Source organism: Orbicella faveolata, unplaced genomic scaffold, assembly GCF_042242905.1.
Source record: "Orbicella faveolata isolate gen_17 unplaced genomic scaffold, um_ofav_v1 contig_12, whole genome shotgun sequence".
NCBI lineage: Eukaryota > Metazoa > Cnidaria > Anthozoa > Scleractinia > Merulinidae > Orbicella > Orbicella faveolata.
The window spans coordinates 22,663,191-22,686,048 of NW_028301539.1; the positions used below are offsets into that span (position 1 = coordinate 22,663,191).

General features: G+C 38.6%; 2 protein-coding genes across 7 annotated transcripts; one reads left to right on the forward strand and one right to left on the reverse strand.

Moving 5' to 3' along the window:
- Positions 1–49: 49 nt before the first annotated feature.
- Positions 50–22,757, forward strand: LOC149117214 (uncharacterized). Of its 4 annotated transcripts, none has more exons than XM_089282882.1 (6): positions 50–127; positions 10,720–10,827; positions 11,473–11,662; positions 11,934–12,053; positions 18,183–18,344; positions 18,858–22,757. In XM_089282882.1, exons 3-6 carry the CDS (start codon positions 11,477–11,479, stop codon positions 18,933–18,935), a joined length of 546 nt encoding a protein of 181 aa, XP_089139008.1. In that variant the 5' UTR covers positions 50–127; positions 10,720–10,827; positions 11,473–11,476; the 3' UTR covers positions 18,936–22,757. The 4 variants fall into 4 exon arrangements, with proteins under 4 accessions (XP_089139008.1, XP_089139007.1, XP_089139009.1 ...); XM_089282881.1 differs by lacking the exon at positions 50–127 and adding an exon at positions 9,452–9,958; XM_089282883.1 differs by lacking the exon at positions 50–127 and adding an exon at positions 10,037–10,334.
- LOC110043966 (uncharacterized) lies at positions 3,692–8,831 on the reverse strand. Of its 3 annotated transcripts, none has more exons than XM_020749481.2 (7): positions 8,694–8,831; positions 6,832–7,250; positions 6,035–6,178; positions 5,268–5,435; positions 5,034–5,109; positions 4,712–4,807; positions 3,692–4,576 (listed from the first exon to the last, which is right to left on the reverse strand). In XM_020749481.2, exons 1-7 carry the CDS (start codon positions 8,701–8,703, stop codon positions 4,569–4,571), a joined length of 921 nt encoding a protein of 306 aa, XP_020605140.2. In that variant the 5' UTR covers positions 8,704–8,831; the 3' UTR covers positions 3,692–4,568. The 3 variants fall into 3 exon arrangements, with proteins under 3 accessions (XP_020605140.2, XP_020605149.2, XP_020605133.2); XM_020749490.2 differs by having other exon boundaries at positions 4,712–4,753; positions 6,832–7,253; positions 8,694–8,824; XM_020749474.2 differs by having other exon boundaries at positions 6,832–7,253; positions 8,694–8,824.
- Positions 22,758–22,858: the final 101 nt, after the last annotated feature.

Below are 22,858 nucleotides of genomic sequence, written 5' to 3' on the forward strand. Positions count from 1 at the left end.
TTCATTTGAATGCTTTCGTATGTATTTCTGACGGTTTTAGATCTACCTGCTCAATTTATATCTGCTACGCTTCATGTTGACAAGTCCCTCAAAATGGCGGCCAAACTTGGAGATTGCCGAAAATTAGGTAAGTTCACGGAGTTATAAAGTTTTAGTAAAGGTCGGGCCGCAAAGTTTTTTTCTGTAGTAACCTTTTCTATGGCACCTACTTCCTAGCTGTGTTAGTTGGATAAGTTAAGAACGCCTCACTTTTTCAAAAATTTACCTTGAATTTGATCGGTTTTCGCGTGTGTGACTTAAGCGAACCGATAAGGTGTCACTCAAGTCTTCCTGTTTGCTTGATTGAAACGTGATGTTCATGAAAGTGGCCTCGATAGATAAGATAGAGTTAATATACATGGCTGTGGTATTTTTTTTTTTTGCTGAGTCCCGTAGTTTTTCGTAAATTGTCCTCCAAAGTTGTCCCAAATTAAAGTCTTAAAAAGTGTCACGACAGACCTTCGCTCGAGTGAAATTTAATTTCCGTAAAACACTGAAAAATAAAGAGATCAGATCAAACGGATTGTGGTTTTAGTATAGATACATGAATGTCTTACAGCACACAAGAAATGAGCTGAATCTGTGTCTCAAGCAAAATCGACCGGACCGCTCTTTCAGAGGCACTCTCTTAAGTCTCAAATCAAGTAATGCTGATTACCTTCAATAATGTTTTCTCGTATAAATGGCTTTTAATTAAAATCAATATTGACTTGAAGTGGTCTTGTTATCAAAACATAAGAAACTACTACAAGATTGATGTTGGCAATAGAATATGACCATGGGGGGCGATATTATGATTTAATCTGGGAAGGTCGTAAGATCTGATGGGTTATCGCTCCACTGTTGCTGTCAGTATCTTACTGTAAACTGTTCCATCGTACCTGAGGGCCTCTAATGGGTTTGAGGAAGTAGGGAAACATGATCATTTATTTCAAGGAAGCAAGAGATTTTTTGGGATAAATTTGAGGGAAGAAGGGATACCCCTAATATTAAAGGGAACTATGACAAAAAAAAAAGTAAAAAAAGAAACTAAAACAAAAACAAAACAAAACTAAACAAAACAAAACAAATATTAGAGAATAATGAAAAGTAAGGAAAAAGTGAAATTTTGAACGTGTCAAGACAACATGCTACCCTCCCTGGGAGGCTCTCAGACCTACTGGTTGAATTGTTAATAAAATTAAATTAGGCTTAATTTCCCATTTGTCTTGGTTCTTTGATCCCAAAATCCTAACTAGCCAACTAAACTTTCTGCAGCATATCTTTCCATTACCGGTTTGAGGTTGTAGATGCGTCATAAATTCTAAAGGCGTATTTTGCTGTACATCGCAACGAAACGAACTTGTTGGATCAACCTAAACATCACTTGTAAGGCTCTACTTAATGTTCCTTCTTTCCAGATGCTTTTAAATCGGAATAAACCTCTTGCACGCCCTGCGTGTTGTTCACCATTATCATGTTTTCATTATTATCACCATTAAACAGAAGTACGCACGAATGACAACAAGGATCTCCAAAATCTTATATATTACTGAATTTTATGATCTATTTTTCGTTTCTTAGTTTTTTTCTGTTTAAACTTTACTTTTATCTCCGTTTTATCCATGAAATTCTTGTAATTTAATTTATCTATGTATCTATTTTATGTTGTAACTATAAACCTGTACTATAATGCTGATATTTTGGGTTTTGATACGTGTAATAGCAGGTCTACATCAGCTTTTCTGGCTGCCTTAAGTTTTAACCTGCGGTATCAAATAAAGTACGAGCTAGTGTATGTATGTACGTAAACAATATTGCATCTGGAGATAACTCTCCTGTACAGCGGCAAAGTACATTTTTTAGGAGGGGGGGAAGTGAGGGAGTTGTCTTGGATTTGAAATGTATTTGTAACCAAAATAAACCAAAAGTTCCCCTCTAAAGACTCTGAAGGGGCAATGTTCGATTAGTTCCATTTGGCATGAAACATGTGCCGACGTTTAACCGCTGACGCGATGGTTATTTGTACTGTCGATCTTCAAAACATCTTGCTTTTCAGTTCATGACGTATTCAATTATATCCAAGTCATCTTTTTTGGAGCGATAAATTAATGTAAATCAATTAATGCCTCAGGGGGGGGGGGGGAGGAGTAATATGTCTGTGGGCGTGACTAGACAGGATCTAAAGCAAAGCTCAGGTATATGTATTTTGTCTCTTTTAATTTGAATTAAACGGCACAAAACTTCCATGCAAACATACACAGAGATATTTCCCAGCTTCACCCTACAACCGCGTTTATCTCACATATGTCGAGTACTGAGACGACCCTTGTGTCAAATTTTCCCCGTTATTTCAGCGGAACATCACACTTACATATAAACCTTTAGCCGCGTCATGCTTAAGCCTGAAAATTCCATCACCTGCTACCTTGCTAGGCCCATTTTTTGTCCAGAATTAACAGTTGTAAATTCTGCTGCTTGGGACTCATTTTTTAGCATTGTGTTGCCTTTTATTTTTCGTATAACAATACACGATAATGGAACACATAGATGCTTGTGAACTCCTTTTTTCTATAGTCTCAATTACATCAGTAAAAAATGATTATTATATCATTTGACCTTTTCATCGGCCGAGAGCCAACCACGTGCCCTACAAATAACTGCCTGCTCATGCGTAGTACTGTCTAAATGTGTTTTGCTGCGGGTAATATTCTGCTCATGCGTAATTGTAACCACGCTCTTGTGTGAAAAATGGCAGATCGCTTGCCTGAGCTGTCAGATAGTGATTTACCAATGGACACAAACTTGGTGATCGAATGATAAAAGGAATATCAAAGTCGGTGGTTATCGCAAAATATCCTGATTTGTCAATGTCTCGCAGATCAGTTATTCGCCTCAGGCTTCGGCCTCAGCCTCGGCAAATAATTGATCTGTAAGACACTGACAAATCACGATATTTTGCGACAACCCAGTCCAATAATTGTTAAATATCTCTCAATCACTACATGAGTAGACTTGCCACCAGTCAATCTCATGAATTTCATTGTGCAAAAGCTAAGCGAGCAAAGCGTGCTGCGAAGTTTTAGGTCGCAAAGCGGCGTTGTGAAGGTCGCGAAGCGATTGAGCGAGCGACAAAGTCGCCAGAGGTCGTATCGATACCTTTTTTGACTAATATGTCCTGTAACTGTTGTTCTGATGACGTACGATGCTGAAATGTCACGGGAATTAAAGTTCAAGACCTGATCTTTCACAATCGAAATCAGTGGAACCACATGCAGCAAGACGACGGCGTTGCCAAACGACCAAGGCCTACGTAGCCCGAAGAACGCAAACGACGATGGCTAATTTTTCGTATTTCCCTTTGGAATTGAACGCTGCCATTGCATATTTTGCCCGAGCACGTTTTTAGAGCCCTTGGCGCAATGAACTGATCTAGACAATCGCGAATTTCTCTGGTAAAACACAATTCACTTTTGACTAGATGTCGTCCTCGGCGTTGCCATCGTCGTTTCTTAAGGCCCCTAATATAACAGTCTAACCTCCCGTAGTCGACCACCCAAAATGCCAAGCCTATGTGGTCGCTTACGAGAGGATGTCGCTTACGAGAGCTTAGACCATGCATATTGAGTCCAAATTTTGCCTCATTAGCATATGGTAACTGCAGAAACTTACCCAATGTTTTAAATGCTTTATTAAAATGCTTTATTAAAGCGAATATCAAAGTCGGTAATTATCGAAAAAATATCCTGATTTGTCAGTGTCTCGCAGATCAGTTATTCGCCTCAGGCTTCGGCCTCGGCTTCGGCAGATAATTGATCTGTAAGACACTGACAAATCACGATATTTTGCGACAACTGAGTCTCTCAATCACTACACGCGTAGACTTGCCACCAGTCAACCTCATGAGTTTCAGGGTAGAAAAGCTAAGCGAGCGAAGCGTGCTGCGAAGTTTTAGGTCGCAAAGCGGCGTTGTGAAGGTCGCGAAGCGGCCGAGCGAGCTACGAAGTCGCCAGAGGTCGTATCGATACCTTTTTGAACTAAAATATCCTGCAACTGTGGTTCTGATGACGTACAATGCTGAAGTGCCACGGGAATTTAGGTTCGAGGCCTGATCTTTCATAAGCGAAATCAGTGGAACCACGTGCAGCAAGACGATGGCGTTGCTAAATAACCAAGTTCTGCGTAGCCCGAAGAACGCAAACGACGATGGCTAATTTTTCGTCTTTCCCTTTGGAATTGAACGCTGCCATTACATATTTTGCCCGAGCACGTTTTTAGAGCCCTTGGCATACTGAACGGATCTAGATAATGGGGAATTTTGCTGGTAAAATATAAATTCATTTTTGACTAGGCGTCGACCTCGGCGCCGCCGTCGTCGTTCCGTAAGCTTCCCAAATGTATGTACGGACCTCGAACTAAGGTAGTTAGGGCTATAAGTCTGTCTGATATAAGTCATGCTACACGCTATATGGATATCGCTTTTTAAGGGCAATCCTTTTTCTCAGCAGGCTAGGTTTCTTGTGGAAAGTTGTCCAACCACCAGTAGCATTTTACTGTCCTGTAGGTTCATTACAGCAGAAAAAAAAAGAAAAGCAAAACAAAACAGTCAGCACAAAACTTCACCATCTTGTCTAACTGGCTGGGAGACTATATATTAATTATAAAAAAAGCAAACTATATAGCGCAGTCTTACCTTTTAACATTTGCCTTTTCAGCCCTGAACCAGTAAGTAACCCTAGCAAATCAAAAATCGTCAACGTCTGAACGCTCTTGTCTCCAACAAGAGGACCTTTTGGGTGGAAATGCATGCAGCGTTTATTACTTTCACAACTTTCAATTGAAACAGTTTGAATGACTTCAATACGTCCATCTTGTCCTCAATATACATGTAATTGCTTCTGCTACAATATATTGGTAATTGTCTATTGTTTTAAATATATCATAACGAAACACAAGCCTTCATGATTATTGTGTGATCAAGATGACTTAACAAGAAATTCATTTGCGCTTCTTACCGAGTGAGAGGTCCATCCAAGCGCTCTTTGGTTTCTGAAAAAACTTCGACGGTCGGTCGGCAATCTTGCGTCTTGCCTTTAAGATAAAATAAATAAAATATCATCGTTGGTTGGTTAATTTAGTTTGCTAATGAACTACTTGGACAAAATTTTTAACGTACTAAATATATATTTTTTTCAACCTTTAATCAGTTTTGATATTGATATTTAATAAGCAAGTCTTTTAATCTTCACCTGCTCAAACAGAGCCACGACTTCCGTGCTGGCACTGTCATTACCGTGTGATACTGTTATTCCGCAGAAGAACTGCTGCTTCGTTTTGTCAACGTGACTTATTACGAAATCACGACGAGGAAAATTGGAGTTTCCAGGCGAGTTCCATACATCTTTTGAATTCATCGTCTGGAAGCAAGAAGGGATAACCTGAATCAATGTTCATTATCTTATCAGATCTGTAGTATTCATAGATAAAAGTGCACTTTTCAGCTGACCTTCGAGATTGTATATTACCCTTTCCAAAGCAGCAACTGACTGGTTTACGAGGCAGAGCCTCACATATCTGTGAGTACATGATGTAACATTTTAACGTTCGCAACAGGAATTGCGGAGGATTCCTTTGTAGCTTCTTAAGTTGCTGCATAACTTGCCTATATGTGTAATAATTGGACAAAAAAAAAAAAATAAATAAAACTGAAAAGAGACAATAGTACTTAATGTGGCAGAATGTGGGAGAAGTTCTTGTCTAATTGTTAATGCAGTCCAGTATTGAATCGATCGACGGGTGTCGGTGCTCAGTAGCCAGTCTTGTGTCCATATTCAGTTGCGATCTGGGCCAAGACACCTTACTCCCACATTGCACCCGCACGCCAGGTACTAGCGAATTAGTTGGTCAACAGATACTTGCAATAACCTGGACAGTTAGGTGTTTTCTGGTTTCTACCTCAGTGGAATGATTTCTATAGAACATGTTCTCGTCAAAAGAGAAGTTAGAACTGTCATACCTTCACTTTTCCCTCTTTGATCTTCCAACCAGACTCAAGAGTGGTGAATTCAATTCTGATATCTTCATTAGTGTTGGACACAAACAGTCCAGCGAGAGCTGTCAATAGTCTGTTTCCCATTTCTTCTTCTTTCTTACAAACGTTCTGTTTATCAGGAGGAAATCATCGATGCAAAAACAGTTCCAAGTCTGCGAGGTTTTTGTAATACGGATAAGGACGTTGAGAGCAACAACAACCTGATTGAGTATCACAACAATTGCTACCACAATATTACCAACAACTCAAAACAACTATAACCACCATCACCATCACCAACACTACCACCACCACCACCACCACCACCACCACAACAACAACAACAATAACAGCCACAAAGGTAGCCACAAATCTAAAGAAATTATACAAAGATAAAACAAAATGGAATGATAAAGTCCAAAAATGTAGCATGAGTTTGCAATTAACTAAGCATAAATATGTGAATCAGTAGTAAAGAAGTTAAAGAACTCAAAGAAAAAAAAAGCGAAAAAAAACAAAACAAAACAAAACAAAACAAAATAAAACAAAACAAAACAAACAAAACAAAAACAAACAAACAAACGTAAATAGGTTTTATCGAATTGAGCTACATCGCTGCATAAATATACATACGTACCTTGGATTTTAATGGTGGATAAATCGAGATTTTGCCGGTGAAAGTTTTCATTCAGCCAGCGTTGTTTTGCTCAAAACTTTTTGGCAACAATTGTGAAATCTTTTCATAAGAATCAGGAACCTTAGCATATCGTACAGTGTATTACCTTGAATGCTGTTACTGTATCATGTAAAAGATAAATTCGAATCCTCCATTCACTTCCATGTGGTGGCCTTCTCCCAAAGACCGCCATTTGCATTCTTATCTGATCATCTTTTCCTGGAGTTCCAAAAGCCGCAACTTCAACATCTTCTCTTAGTGAAGGAAGCGTTACTTCGATGTCGTTATGTTTTTCTTCAACTTTGGCATCGGGGTAAACTTCTGTAACGTTTCTCCAGGTGTTTTGCAAGTCATCACAGTGACTTAGAAGTGGCCGGTATTTGACAGCAATCTCCCATCTGTTACCCTTCGTCATCAAGCAGCAATGCTCGATCAGGATTGTTGACGGAGAGGCAGTTCCATTCCGAGAGAGTTTATAATAGCTGCTGACCAGAACTGAACGAGATCTACGATCTTCAACTGTAGCTGCTAGGGATTAAAAAAAGAACAACCAAACTAAAGGCATGCCCCAGGAACCCCATGGGTTTTCAGGCATATTCCTGTATAGGTTGATCTTGTAATGTTGGAGAAGAACTCAACTAAAAATCAGTAAAACCAGTTTCCAGGGACGTCGATTGATTCATTGTCAAATTACCATGTTATCATACGATTAACTTCCGAAAGTAACGATCTCCCCCCCGGAAAGTAGCTGGCCCAACCCCAACCCTCTCCCCCCACCGAAAATAATGACACCAAGGTTCAGTAGTATTATTTCTTCTGTACAACAAGGGAAAGTATCGCTCATGCCACGAAGCGTTGTGCAATGTCAATTCATCTTTCTTCGGTTTATGTTGCGTCGTGTTCAAAGAAAAACCGTAAGATTTTCATCAAGTAACAGGAACGTACTCAGTAACTTAACGGGAAATTTTCTTTAAACTAAAATTGATAACTCTGTATTATTTCAACGGATGCGTATTTCAAGAAAGGAACGTTTCTTCAAAGTTTTAAAAGTGAAAACTCGACCAGCGCACTAAGATATTGTTAGAGCAGACTAACATAGCATTACGTCATGAAGTAGAAACAGTCTAGGCATGAAGAACCATGGCAGTAACATAGCTTTAAACTAGAACGAAGAATTTGATTTGATGTTTAAAGAACTGTTTTTACGAATTTCCTTTTTTAATTTCATAAAAAACAGTAAAAAAGAGCTCAGTCGTACCTACTTCAGAAAACATTTTTTGCCACTTCCCGAAAGTGACGACCCCTCGAAAGTAACGATGCATACATGCATACACAATCTTTGTTCAAACACGGTAAAATTAAAATTAAAATCAAAATTAAAAAAGGCCAAAAGGCTGCTAAAAACGAAAGTAACGAGGGTCGTTACTTTCGGAAGTTTACGGTAGTCCAATAGTAATGAGATGTTATCGAAGCTCGGTTTGGAAGAAGTGACTTTGTTATAATTAGTAAACCTTTTACCCCTAGATGATAGTTCATTTCCGTAATGCACTGCATAATCAAGTCCACAATGCACCGCCAAAACACTGGCAAAAAGTTATCAATTATTTCGGGAAAATAGTTGGTTAATCTATCTTTTTGGGAGAATTTTTCATGCCTTAGACTAAAACTAGACAGAAATGAGAAAAATTAAACAAAAAAGGATCAAGAAAGGTAGAGAAAGGGGAAAAAGGAGAAGTTTGCAGTTGAAGAGGTAGATGCACCGCGCGCGTGAATTAATTACTTAAGAGAAAAAAAAGGGGAGGGGGGTGGGGAGAGACGGAGTGCGCTAAAACTGTAAGGGGTTAAAAGTTTTGGACGGTAAACATCCTACTCACTTATTCCAAAATTTGACTTAATTTATGCAGGTATTTTTGCAAGTAAGCGTGCGGACTATGAAACTAATTTTAATTTGATATGTGATTAACTTACCAGGACGCATTGCTCACTTTTAGTCTTCAGTTCGCAGGATTATAGATTCCTTTGCAACTCTCCGATCTTGTCCTTTCCTCCGCAACAAGAGTGCTGACGAAGTGACGTTTGTAATGTCAGTACACCCAATATTGTATTGTCGTGGACGGTAAACAAAACACGAAAGGGTTTTTTCCCTTCTGAAGTTGTTTTGTCTAAGAAGCAGATCTGGGCTAATTACATGTTGACATTTGCCATGAGGTTAACCAAATTCGACAAGTGCTTACCAAAGCACCTTTCAGGGATTTTTCCCTACAGTAGTTGTTTTGACTAAGAAGCACGCACATGCTAATCACATGCTAATCACAAGCTGACATTTGGCAGGAAGTCAACCAAATCGAATTTGCAGAATTCGACAAGTGCTTATCAAAGCACCTTTCGGTTTTCATATCGAGCCGAAAACCTTTGGTCAAAATCGCACAATTTGGAAATAAAAACAGGGTGAAATACGACTTTAAAATCACTCTATTCGATCAAAACGCCTGTTTTGAACAACTGTGATAAATTTTATTAGAATACGATGTTGAAATTTAATTGTTGATGATCGACGATTCGAAACTGCGTAGTAGGGGAATCCCCTTGCGTTGGAAAGTATCATAACATTCAGAGGAGTTAACAGAATATATTTTCTCTTGATTCTCCTTGCATGAAACCAGCCTGGCGCATTGAAATTAAAAAATAATAATAATAATAATTTGCCCCTTATATAGACTCACTTTGCTTCCAAACGGACAATGCGTTAAAAGCGTATTCCGCAACACAGCACCTTCCAAACAAACCGCAAGACATAATCATATTAGTTTGCTGCGTACGAATGAAAGCGCTTCACAAAGCACTTTTCCTGTTTAAATCCTTGAGGACAACATTTTGTTGAATAATAGAAGTTGTAAAATAGATATAGAGTAAATAGACTTTTAAAGCCACTCTTTCTTGATCAAAAAGCTATTTCGTTATCATTGAATCCCCTAGAATGGCCTGAATTTTCTTTTCTGGCGTAATGAGTTTTAGACTTCGAAAGTGCGCCGGGGATTCCCCTTCGTAAAGATGCTAATTCGTAGGATGAATGGGACTTTTCCCTAGCTGGTCCGGAAGAGCTGAGAGTAGAAAAGTCTTTCTTCTTTATCCTCGGTCTGTCTGTGAGAAGAGAACGTAACTAAAAATCTCACAGTCTCTTCAAGAAGAGCCAAGATCGCGTTTAGCGAAATTAAAGCAACCTTTAATCGACGGTAAGTGATATAAAAGTGTTGTGATTTCTTCGTGAGATCTCGTAATATAGCGCCAACTTTACCGCTTGGGATGGACTTGCTGAAATACAAATATTTAGCCAGGGGATCACGATAATGAACTTGTATTGAATCTGATTGAATATCATCGTTGTACGACGCGTTTGAAGACAATTCATTCTTTGTGTCAAGGGCTCAAGGCTGAAGAACCGACTGTCAATGGAATCAACACCGTTTAATTAAGACTTCCTCGTATCACGCTTTGATGCTACTCACGTACATTTACTCAGAATGTACTCAGTCGTAAACAGGAAAACAGCACAGCAAGTTCGAAACCTGTTACTGGGGGTGGTCATCGCTTGAAATAACCATTTATTATGTAAGCTAATTTCGCTTATCGCGCCGAGTTGATATTTTGCATGCATATACATGACAGCCGGCAAAGTGCTATATTTAACCAAAGTAGTCATCTTCATTTAAACAGGATGGCCAAGTTGTTTCCATTTAAATTTTAAAAAACGTTTTTTTGATGGTGATGTAAAAATTCACTCAAAGTTATCAGTAAAATGAACAAAATTGTGATATTTTAATCGGCAAAAGGGTTTTTGAAAGACATTTTAACAATGTAATATTACAAATTACTACATGTTTTGTAGTGAATCTTTTATAGTGGTTCATGGATCAAAGTAAACAACAATATAATACATCGATCCCTGCATAGCTCATTCATCATGTTAAATTAATATACATTTTTTATCTGACAGGAGTTGCGAGAGAGGACTTTTTAGCAAATTAGAGAAGAAATATACCTTTTCGTACAGTCTGACTGAATATTGCTTGGTCTCGACTCGCGAGGAAAATAAAATTTAAAGGTAATAATTCTGCATCTAATTATTATGCAATTTGGTCACACCATAACCTTTATCACCTGTTGTGCTTTGCACATGTACTATCACGTGACGGCACACTTTCACTCGAACCCCGGAACGTACCAATTTTCAACGTGAACAGAGACAGGATTACATGTATATACTATGTATATGTTATCCACAAACTCATACGGTAAGGCCCAGTTAAATATCAAGTGACACAAGTTGGTCATAATTTGAGGGTACATGAATGGAAAACAACAGAATTGTCGATGGTTGATTTTCATACAATTCTAAACAAACGATTGTTTTTAGCGATCATTTTTAGACCTTTGTATTGCATTTTTCTTGTGATTTCTTTGTGAACGACTTTTCGATAACCTGTAAGCCGATTCGCATCGAGAGTGGCCATGACCAACTCGGTTGTAGGTTGTGAATTCCAGGATCGCTTCCATGCCATTGAGAAGTATTTCTTTTTCACTGCCAAGTTCGCAAATACTGATTTTATGATATAGATTGATATTAGGTGTTTGTCCCTTCCAATTTCATTCAATCAAATAATATCCTTCCTCTTAGGTGCTTGATAACCGCATTAAATTCCTTTTTCGTCGCTGACTCAGTGTATGCCGTATTCCTTTAATTTCTCAGGATAATGTCAGACAATATCCCAGTAAACACCCAACGAGCATGCAGAGCGTGTCCAGAAGAAGAATTATATAATCTGGACGTATTCAGCTTCGTGCAGCCACCAGAGTTTGGCACTGAGGAGTCACTTAATCAACTAATGGTGTACGTAACGAGTGCCAGAGAAAACTCTGGCAGATTAGCCTTCATCCAGGTATGGAACTTCATCATGGCATACAGAGCAAACGTTAACTAGCCACAACAGCGCATCTTAACTGTAACAGGCAGTCTTAAAGTTAAGCATATTTATTCACTGTTTTATTTAGTTTAGCCAGTGTTAGGATTTCCTTCTTACTGAGGTGAAACCATGCAGTAGTTTACTCCTGGTTTACCGTGTGTCTTAAAAAGTTCCAGCTTTGCTTTGCTTTCATCGTGTCATCGTTATTAATTAGCCACATTTCGAAATTTTTATTTCTTTTATTCAGAAGGAACAAATAACCCAGGGCATCATGGAAGTGTACTCAAATAGCTTCCCCTGGAAGAAAACGCAAGGTGCTAGACTGGTTGCCGAACTGGTAATGGGGGATATGATATGCAGAAAAGAGGTAATTATGAACTTCAATCCAGTCTGGATGTAACTGAGTGCTTTTTTTTTTCCTATTTCAAACGTTTCATGTTTTGTTCTAAATGACGTAGATAAGGTCTTTAAAGGATGATAACTCATGAACGTTTCGTGCAACTTAAAGTTGTCCATGCGTTATCAGTATTAAAAGCAGCTTTAACTCGTTTAGAGTTTTTATTTTTACCGTCTGCGTATCATCTTCTGTGTATTTTTTGTACGCAACCATCTTTAATTATATGAATAAATTTGAGCAACTGGCAACAAGTGAGTCTCTGGTACGTTCTAGCTCACTAAAGCACTGGTTTCCCACTGGCTAATATGCAACGGCATGTAGATTTTGTAAACGTGTTATTTAAGAAATGCAAAACATGTACATCGCTTCGTTTCTATCGAGTTCTAGTAGAATTCTATTGGTATACGAATGCAAATGCTGCATTCTGATTGGCTGAGCTACTCGTATACTATCAGCCATTAGAGTGCAGTGGCCGGAGGTCGTCTACGAAATGGCGACGTTTTTTTCGTTTTAACAAAGTTTTGAAGGAACAGTTTGATGCAAATGGATAATTAAATTCCTGAGAAGACTAAAAGAAAAGCATTAATGGTTTCCTTACTTTAAAAATCTTGAAATTATTGAAAAAATGATGGTTCGTGCACGGAACTTCAATTTCAAATGACGATTCAATCCGAGCGATCTTTCTAAGGCACAAAGTTTAATAATACGTCGAGAAGTAATTGGAAACCGTTATTTGAAGTAAATTAGAATTCTGCTAAAACAATAGGATTATTCGCTCTCGATTTCTCGGCCTTCGGCCTCATCAACTGTCCTCATGGAAATCTGGAGCTCATAATCTAGTCGTTAATTACAGTGCAGTGGCTGTCGGTCGTCTACGAAATGGGGACGTTTTTTCGTTTTCCCGAAGTTTGAAAGGAAAGTTTAGATCCCAATTGATACCTAAATTCTCGAGAAGACTAAAAGAAAGACATTAACGGTTTCTTCACTTTAGAAAACTTGAAATTATTTTAAAAAATGATGCCCGTGTAGACAACTTCAATTTCAAATGACAATTCAATCGTAGCGCTCTTTTATAGGCGCAAAGTTTCAAAAACTTTGAGAAGTAATTGAAAACCTTTACTGAAATAATTACATTATCCGCTCTCGATTTCTATGAGGCGATAGTTGATTCGGCTCGTAGAAATCTCGAGCTCATAATCTACAAGTTGTTAAATAGAAACACGAGTGGATGTTTGGGAGAACGAGTAATGCTGTGGGAACGGCGAGTGTTTCCATAGCTTTTTGAGTTCTCCCAAGTTTCTACAAATCGGTAAAGCATGGAGAACATGTTTTCTACCTCTCTTAAAAAATTCTGCGATGAAAAAAAAAAAAAAAAAAAAAAAATAGAAAACACCTTATTTACTTTGATCATCAAAATGTAAATTTAGTAAATGGTTTGAACCCAGGAGTATCAGTAGTTCGTATAATGTGATCGTCCAGGTGAGTGTAGTTCTGAAAAGAACTGTGGTTGGTGACCGACGTTTCGACAACCTGAGCGGAAGTCATCTTCAGAGTCACGTGACTCTGAAGATGACTTCCGCTCAGGTTGTGGAAACGTCAGTCACCAACAACAGTTCTTGTCAGAACTACCCTCACCCGGACGATCACACCATACGAACTACTGAAAATGTAACTTCTCTTTCCTCGCCCCGTCATTACGTCAACAGCTTGTGCTAGTTCAGCGTTTCTAACGACTTATAAGTATAAATCTACTAGGGTTTTTTCGCTAGTGCCGTTCTCTGATTGGCTACGGTACTCACAATGTATGGCTGGTTTGCAGTGTCACGCCATCAAAAATAAAAATCATAACCATTCAATAAATTAAATCAAGAAGCTGGGATATGAACGATGATTGATATATAAACAACCTCGCCAAGATTTATGTCTGTGCGGTTTTTCATTCTCCCGTTATTCGGGGAAGTGTTTCACTCCAATTTATAGAGCTTTGTATGGAATCGCCATGTTTGTGCCCCTCGGAGGGACACAAACATGGCGGCCGTAAAGTAACAGAAACATCTATCATTGAGTTTTGCCATTGAAACGAAAAGTTATTGCTATAGAGCTCCGACACATTGAAATTAACACTTTTTATAGAGCAGCAACTGTTTAGTTAGCAAAAACTTGAACAATAACTCGTCTTTTGACCTACTCGAGAGTCTTATTGGGCCGCCATTTTAATGTCACACAACGCATAAACTTGGAAATTCAAACGTGCCCTATTTCAAAATGAGGAACCCTGTCGAGCTTAAACGCTGCAAAACGTCAAGTTATTAGAGGGCCTTACGTCTGATGAAACTTAAACTTCAGAGGGATTGGTAATTTCTTATTTTGGAAAATGATGACGTCACATGAAAAGCGGCAATTTATCTGTTTTAGATAGTAAACGGCGTAGCAGTGTGCGCTTGTTAACAAAATGACGGCCGCTTATTTGCGTTTTCGAGGTGTCTGTGAGGATGATTTATGGATAAAGTTTTGAACGAATAGAAGATTTATACCAAAACAATTAGATTTTTCGCCCTCTATTTTTATGCGTGAAAACTGACGAGGGCGCAGCCCGAGTCAACTATCACGCGATAGAAATCTCGAGCTCATAATCTAGTTGTTTAACTGAAACACGATTTTAAACCAATTAGCGCGCTTATTTTGTTTAGGCTATTTTCTAAAATTAATTTTTATTACTTTTAGATTTTTAAGAGTGTGTCCATGAGGAAACCAGGCAGGAGGTGAGACAGCTGAAATCACCGATTTCGCTCAAACTTGGCTCAAATGTTGGTTTTGGTGAGTACATGATTATCGCAAAAAGTTAAGGTTAAAATATTTTATTACCTACAAGTTAGGGGGACCCCTTCAAAAATGGCCGTTTGTCACTAATTTATACGTGTTTAATTAGCTGTCTTCGGTTTAGTATTTCTACAACAAGAAAGGCCATATAAAAATGAAATCCACTGGATCATGTTCTACTATTATCAGTCTCAAAGTACAGATATTCCTTTGAACTAGACAATTTGATTTCTCTCCGTGGCTCCATCTTAAGTAAGTTGCATATTTCGTAATGTTGTGAATAGCCTTTAATTGATGGCAAATACCTACACTGCGCAACAGCAAATACACATTATTCTAACATGGATGACGAGAGCAATCACTTAAGTTCTCAAAAAAGCCATAAAATGTTTGGGGACTTGAACCTTTTTTTTTGTGCTGGCATGCTGTTTACATAGGACTTTACGATTTTTGGCCACTTCATGAACATCCACTAAAACACAAAAGCCATTTTTCTGTCTTAATCTCACTCAAAGTCAACAAGAAATATCCTCGTAAGTGAATTCCTATCAATTTCCAGTAGAAATTCTATGAAAAGAAACAGTTGAGACAAGTCTTTTAAATACTTTTAGAGCTATATTTTATGGCAAGGCATGCTCACGAGATCGAAAAAATGCGGTAGAAGAAGATTCAACCCATCAGTTCCCTCAACTTTTGATTTAAGGTGTAAAATAGAGTGGAAACTAGAAATAACAACTACATACATGTCACTTAGACGCGATTTTGCGCTCTCCTTGATTCTTGGATTGCGAAATGTCCAATTTTCCCGAGTTTAGTGTCATCTGTTCTGTTGCTTCGACCAGAGTTTTAAAGAGAATATCCATTGCCATACCGCTTTTATCATCAGAGATATCAACAGGTTGTCGAAAAAGCCACTCAAAAGGCAGCTTAAAATCCAGGGTGATTAATCACTCCTGCTTTAACATACAGATTTCTTTTAAAACCTCCAGCAAAACATTCTGCCATCTTTTCCCCCATCTTAACTCAGACTTAAGGTGGCTCCCTAGAGTATTTACGAACACCTTCCCTATAGAGCGCGAGATAGAAAAGGAAATTTCTCTCAAAGTTTTCCCTGTAGAGATTTACCAGTATGGGTACTGTTAAAATAAGGCTTATGTTTTGGCCGTTAAGTTTTGGATTAAGGCCGTTACCATGGCAGCATCTCATCTAATCGAAAAACGCTTACTTTTCCTTTGAGCGCAGATTACTTGAGCCTTCGTCCTATGCGCGCATGCAATCGTAAAACTGTAGGGAGCCGCCTTAAAAAGTCAACGCTAATCTTCCTTTAACTCGTTTGATATGCTATGTATGGTTATACAAATTGTACCGCTTAATATCATCAAAGATCGGATGGCAGAATGTTTTTTGGTGGGCCTTGAAAGAAATCTGTATGTTATGACACTTACACTAGTGACGGCTCTTCCTGGATTTTAAATGACCTTTTGAGTAGCTTTTTCGACAACTTGTTGATTTCTCTGATGATGAAAGCGGGATGGCGATGGATTTTCTCTTTAAAACTGATGACACAAAACTGGACATTTCGCGATCCAAGAACAAAGAGAGCACAAAATCGCGTCTTAGTGACATATGTATACCTGTTATTGGCCGGCTGGGAGGTCCATATAGTGAAAAACTGTGACCGCGATCTTGAAAGGTCAGCATTTTCAAGCCCGGGGTCACAGTTTTTCACTATATATATGGGCCGACCCTAAGACCCGACCCCATTCGTACATGAGCGAACGAGCAAGTAATTCAGATAGTAGACAAAGGAAGATGTATTAAAGAACAGATTTATTTCGAACTACTTGCATTTAATTCACCAGTTAAGTTCTCCAAAAGTGTTTTTTTGGTGTCAAATTTTTTGCAAAGTTTGAAGTTGTAGTACAAAAAAGCAATCTCTGTCAGTCGTTACGAATCATTTGAAATCTGACTTTTCTACCGCAAATTGAGTAGCAGAGAGCGAGGAAATTCGTTACGTGCACTCCACAGAAATTCTCTCAAATACAGCCACAATCAGATAGATAAACTCGACTGTAATTGACTCACTTTTTGCTTAAAATTGTGCGACGAGAGAAACACGTCCTTACAGCGCCGAGCTACAAACAGCCAAACAAACTCTGAAAACTTCAAAACACTCAATTGAATTTACTCAGAGTTACTTTCCTTGCCATTTAAGCCGGGGGTTAACATGAAGGCCATATTTTTACTGGTTATTATGGTTTGAATGCAAATATCTCGTTCACGTTTCAAGCAGTGAAAAATCTCTCTGCTCATTTCACATAGCTAAGTTTTGGGCTGTTTGTAAATTTTTTTGGTGATTTTTGGGTATGTTTGGGGATAAACAGTTTTTCTCAAAGGATTAGCAAAATTTATGGAAATAGGAAATTTTGAAGATTTGATGTTGTTTTAAAATTAGAATTTGAAGTTAGAAATTGGTAGACGTACACCATACAGTTGGCCACCAACCCGGGGTGCCCTTTTGGGGGCAATCAACTGTCTGGTGGTGTTCCAAACCCCTTTTTATCCTTTTAATCCCTCTTTAAACTTCCTAAAATTTCACTTAAATTCATGTGTGCCCCCGCCTTAAATGTGAACAGAGATAAACTTGCGTTGATTAATCGTCGATGCGGAAGTCTAAAAGGGGCAAAAGATTGACGATTAACGCTAATTCGTTCAGGAAAATAGATCAACACGATGGATGGCGGGCCGGATTGGAAAATTCCGCCCGCTCCCGGAACCAATCAAATTGCAGGATTTGTTGAATTGTGCCCCCTCACGAGTTGAGAAAAAATAAGTAGTAGTTATTGTTTCATATTGTTTCATTCTATTTTGCACCTAAAAACATAAGTTGTAAAATTGTCTAGTTCAAATGAATATCTGTGCTTTGAGACTGATAATTGTACAACACGATCAAGTCGATTTCATTTTCACATGGCCTTTCTTGCTTTCGAAATGCTAAACCAAAGACAGCGAATTTAATATACATAAATTAGTGACAAACGGCCATTTTTGGAGGGGGTCCCCCTAACTTGAAGGGAATTAAATCTTTTAACCTTAGTTTTTTGCCATAATCATTTACTTACCAAACCCAGCATTAGTGCCAAGTTTGAGCGAAATTGGTGATTTGAGCTGTATCACCTCCTGCCTGGTTCTGCCTGGTTCTGCCTGGTTCTGCCTGGTTTTCTCATGGATCGGACGCACTCTTGATTTTTTGTAACGACCTTGCTCGTTATTTTTCAGATTGAGCGAAAAAAGATCGATGAGATGAAATTAGGGGAAAATATTTCGATCACCTTGCCAAGTTGTATTACATCGAGCATGAAAGGTGATAAGTTTACATTATCAAACGAAAACATGGAAAAACTGTTGGAGATAAAAGAGTTGAATGTCAGACTTTCGATGGTGAGTAATGTTTTGAGTTCACACAGGTCTTAATAAACTTTGCTAAACAGGCATTCCCTTAAGACATTCGTTTGTTATCGTGTAACCGACCCAAGTTGTTTTAGTTTCTGTATGGGCAAGATTGTAGTGCTAGTGACCAAGCTTGTTCGGCCAAGAGCGCTGGATATCGTTGAAGTGAATTTTATTCGCGTGTTTATGGACCGAAAGGTAGTAAAGGGTGATAAGAAAATAGGAGGGTAACATCCAGCCATCTTGACAACAAGATTGGTCAAAAAAGTATCGATTTATTATATGTTAAAAGAGCACTATTTCCTTGCTGGGGTAAACAGGTAATCCCTAGTGGGCAAGATAGCTTATAGCTTGCAAGCTCTAGAAATCCGATCATAACGCAGTATGTCATTTATCTTGATCATGAGCTTGCCTTGTAACAAGAAGAGCAGTTATGCACATTCAATAGAAAAGCACTAAGCATAGCAATTATCGTGCACTGATGTTTTAATACCTTTGTTTCAGCCTCAAGGTGAGACCAGGGCTGGAGTGGAACATGAGCATTGTACCAGGCAGCCAACAGAGCAAGAAGTAGCCACCTGACACCGGTTGAACAAGCAGTGAAATATAGTAGTTGCCAAGTTAGATGATATTAGTATAGTGCCAATTTAGGCGGTGCAAGTTTGCCGCATTCGACAAGCTTACGACAAGTGTATAACACGAATTGTTTCGTGTACAGTCAAACCAACAACTTCTATAAAACTTTTTATTTTTCAATCCTAGTGAATAACCAAATAATCTCTTTGCGCAATTTTTTCACTTTCGTCTATGTTCAAAGATTTGAGGTCAGCAGAATTAGCACTACGAATCCCTGACCACATATATGCACGTTAAAAAAGTTTTTGTCTCGATTAACTTTCTTACCAAGTTAAATGTTTGATCTACATGAAACCATACGTGTCGTACACTTGTTGTAAGCTTGTCGCATGTGGTAAAGCTGCATACCCATTCTCGTCCCCAGTGCCGTCCGTCCCTCTTAGCCGCGAGGTCTTGGTCCGAGGAAAAGGTGGCTCTGGAAACACACGATTTGATTGGCTGGAATTTTGATCCCGTTCAAGGTGCTCAGTTGCTCTGTTTTGATTGGTATCGGACAAATAAACACCACAGGCCGAGAAAATCGGCGGTCATGTTACAGGGCCCCTATTGGCAGTCAATCAGTGGGGAGAAAGAAGTTTTAGTTAAAAATGCACTAAGACTAGACTATCGCTTTCCCGTGTCGCACTGCTCTCTTCAGACTCTCTCATTTATTTATTTTTTCTCTCTCTCTCGCCGTTATTTTGCGCTGCTCTCCAACTAACCGATCGCCTGGATTAGCCAAAGTTTTCTGGAGTGCGATTTTCGCTAATTCAAAGCTGGTTTCGAATTCATCTCGTAAGAATCCACTGGTTGGCTTTTATTTAAAAGCGTTTGATTGCAACTCCTACAGCCTTATTACTAATTATAACACAGATAAAAATACTGATAACAAAAAGAAAACAAAAGAACGCAAAACAAACAAAAAACAACAAGAGCAACGTTAACAAAAGAAGTATATGTAAAATTCTCACCTGATGTGGCATTCATACGTTTCGATATGGAGGACTTCACTAAAAATTCACCTCGTAAGCCATTTTGAACTTTCTACAAGCTTCGGGAGCTTTGATGGAGCGATTTTGGTTAAATATTCACCAGTGACGGGAGGGAAACGAGCGTTGAATGAGTGAATTAAAATTCTCACTGTGCAAGAATCCAGGTAATCAAACGATGTGTCTCCAGAGCAATCCTTTCCTCGTACCATGGCTAATTCGGTTACGACGGACAGACGGATCTGGTGACGAGAATGAGTTGTACCGGCAGACTCGGAAGATCCTCTTACCTGTAGACTGATTACGAGTCTCGTTATTAAATACGTTTGTCAACAGGCGCGCGATATGCATGATGAAATCACTTTTGCCTTTCTTTAACCCGAGATAACTACGGCACTTGCCAACCTTATTGGCAAGAAATCTTGATTCTAGAAGATGTGACAAATATTGACGTCATGCAAATCGTGCTAGGGAAACAGGCATACGCGCTGTATTCCTGTGGACAGGACCTACTTTACCACAGAGAAAGGATTAACCTAACTTGTTGTTCCTGTGCACCACCTTCATAGGTGATACCTTCCGCTCTGCGGTTGAACAATATTCAGACCTGTCTGGGTGGTTTGTAGAGCAATAAATGCTTCATACCACCCTTCCCTTCCCCCTCCCACCCCCACCAAAAAAAGGAACCAAATCATGAACAGTAATTTTTGTCCATGTATGAGCTTAGCCAAACAGGTGAGTATTACTACGTGGCTCTAACCCGAGTACACTCGTTAATTATAACTGGCTCTCTTATTACAAGAATTTCAGTGGAACTCGTTGTAAACCCAACTTCTCCCGATGTCTTGCCCATTCCATGTCTTCGGAAGGCAATTAACAATTTTTTTGAATGCAAGAATTTACAGTAGTCCGACAAGCTAATCAAATGCAGCTCCACGGGTCACTGCTAAGTAAACCGCTCCCTGAAAGTTTATCTTTCACATCTGTTCGCATTGATTTAACAAGTGCCGGCTAGCGTTCATTTCCAAACACGCTTCCGTCCAGTTTCTTCTTGGAGGACACTGTAATTAACCAAAATGGTTGGGAGTAACTAAATACAGAGAAAATATGTATTTTCTGGGTATGTAACCCACACAGTTGTTATGGTACTTGGAGGAATGAGTATTTACTTTATTCATGTGGTACACTCAGCATCAGTCGATTTGAGGTCTATGATGTAAGTCATAACAAACTGCGAGGACAGTTTAACTGTACAATGACATTGTCATAGTATACGAAGCAATACATTGTTTGAATGCGGGGGGCCATTTCAAATTAAAAATTTCAATGAAATGAGTGAGATGAAGACACGAAAGAGCAGATAAAAGCTCTGTCTGTCGTCCAACTTCTGCCGTGATCTGACAGCAGAAAAAAAAAATCTATCAGATTTTTGTAACTTAATTCTTTTGCAGAAGTATCATACCCAGACGAGGTTAAGAGTAGTTTTTAACAATAATTGATAATTTTAAATAACTGTTAAATAGAGTATCTAACTATACTTTGGTGGTAACATGAATATTATTATGTGACTGAGAAAATTACTTCATCGTGATCGGGTGAAAGCAGGGAAATTTATCGTTACTTAATAATTTGCACAGCGGGGCAAATTATTTTATAGGTGTGTTTGTAATTTCTCCAGCCATATAATGAATAAGTAATCGTATGAAAGCGCGAGCAATGAAGGATTTAAACTACTCGTGATATCTGGAAATTCTGCCAATAGCACTCGCCTAAAGACTGGTACAATTTTGGAAAAATTTTCAAACATCACGAAATGTTGTAAATTCTTCATTGCATTCGCATTTATAGAGGGTCGAACTGGGGTATTCTCGTGATGCGTGATTAGCTGATTTTATTTTCCGTGAAACGTGAGTTTAGGAAATTATGCTTCGTGATCCGTGACCTGAAGGTTTTGCGTGACCTGTAAAGAACTTGAATTATTGGCCGATGTTCGTGTTTTCGCCACTCCTATCTTATGTGATTTGGAGGCGCGAGTCCTCCGTGGTTAGAGCTAGTCGTCTATCGAGAGTGACTTAGGTATGCGATTTGCACTATGGAGGCTTAACTTAGTCTTTCACGATTTCGCTTTCCTCAAACACTCTTTCTAGTGTAAGAGTAGGCTATAACAGGAGTATCTTACCTGCTTATTTTCGTGATCCGGGAAAACGAAATTTTTATATAACTGTTCCGCGATCCTCTATTTTTTCCGTTCATGAACCGTGCCAGACCCCCCCCCCCCCCCCCCCTTTACGACCCTCTTTATACGATTACGTATACTAATTGTACATACAACTAAGTTATCGCTAAATAGACAGTAAGTAAATTCAAAAAGAAGCTTGCTTTGGTATCGCCTTTGAGGTATAATTCCATTAGACCCCGTGGAAATATATAGAAACTGCGGTTGTTAACATAGTTCCTGACTTTTTTCCTGAACATTTTCAGGTTTTTTTTAGTCAGGATTTAGGAATTTTTTTGACTTAGATTGATTTGTAGATACATAGTTAGCGACATAAAGTTTGGTAATGCCTACTAACAATGACTACTGTGACTTTTTCATGGTACTAGACGGCGTTATATCAAGCCGATAGTAATTTTAATAGCCAATACTGTAATTATATACGCTCATCGCTGGAAAATCGTAGTTGGAAGCGCATAACAATAAATAAAATATTTATAGGGGGTGATACTTAGGGTTTTATAACAGACTGCAATTTTATCATAATCCTAGAATAATTACATATCAATAAATCAGAAAATGAGACACGTCGCGTCATTGTCTTTTTATGTGAGTTAAAGATAAAAGAATCTTTTGAGTAAAAAGGATTGTCCTCATTTCACTGAATCTGACAGATTAACTAAGGG

Excerpts from the sequence above, each read along its gene's own strand:
- LOC149117214 (XM_089282882.1), top strand. The coding sequence starts at position 11,477 with ATGTCAGACAATATCCCAGTAAACACCCAACGAGCATGCAGAGCGTGT. Across the intron at positions 12,054-18,182 it reads ATATGATATGCAGAAAAGAG|ATTGAGCGAAAAAAGATCGA; the intron begins GTAATTATGAAC and ends GTTATTTTTCAG. Across the intron at positions 18,345-18,857 it reads TGAATGTCAGACTTTCGATG|CCTCAAGGTGAGACCAGGGC; the intron begins GTGAGTAATGTT and ends CCTTTGTTTCAG.
- LOC110043966 (XM_020749474.2), bottom strand. Across the intron at positions 5,436-6,034 it reads TCAAAGAGGGAAAAGTGAAG|ACGATGAATTCAAAAGATGT; the intron begins GTATGACAGTTC and ends TCTTGCTTCCAG. Across the intron at positions 4,808-5,033 it reads TTGGATGGACCTCTCACTCG|GTCCTCTTGTTGGAGACAAG; the intron begins GTAAGAAGCGCA and ends TCCACCCAAAAG.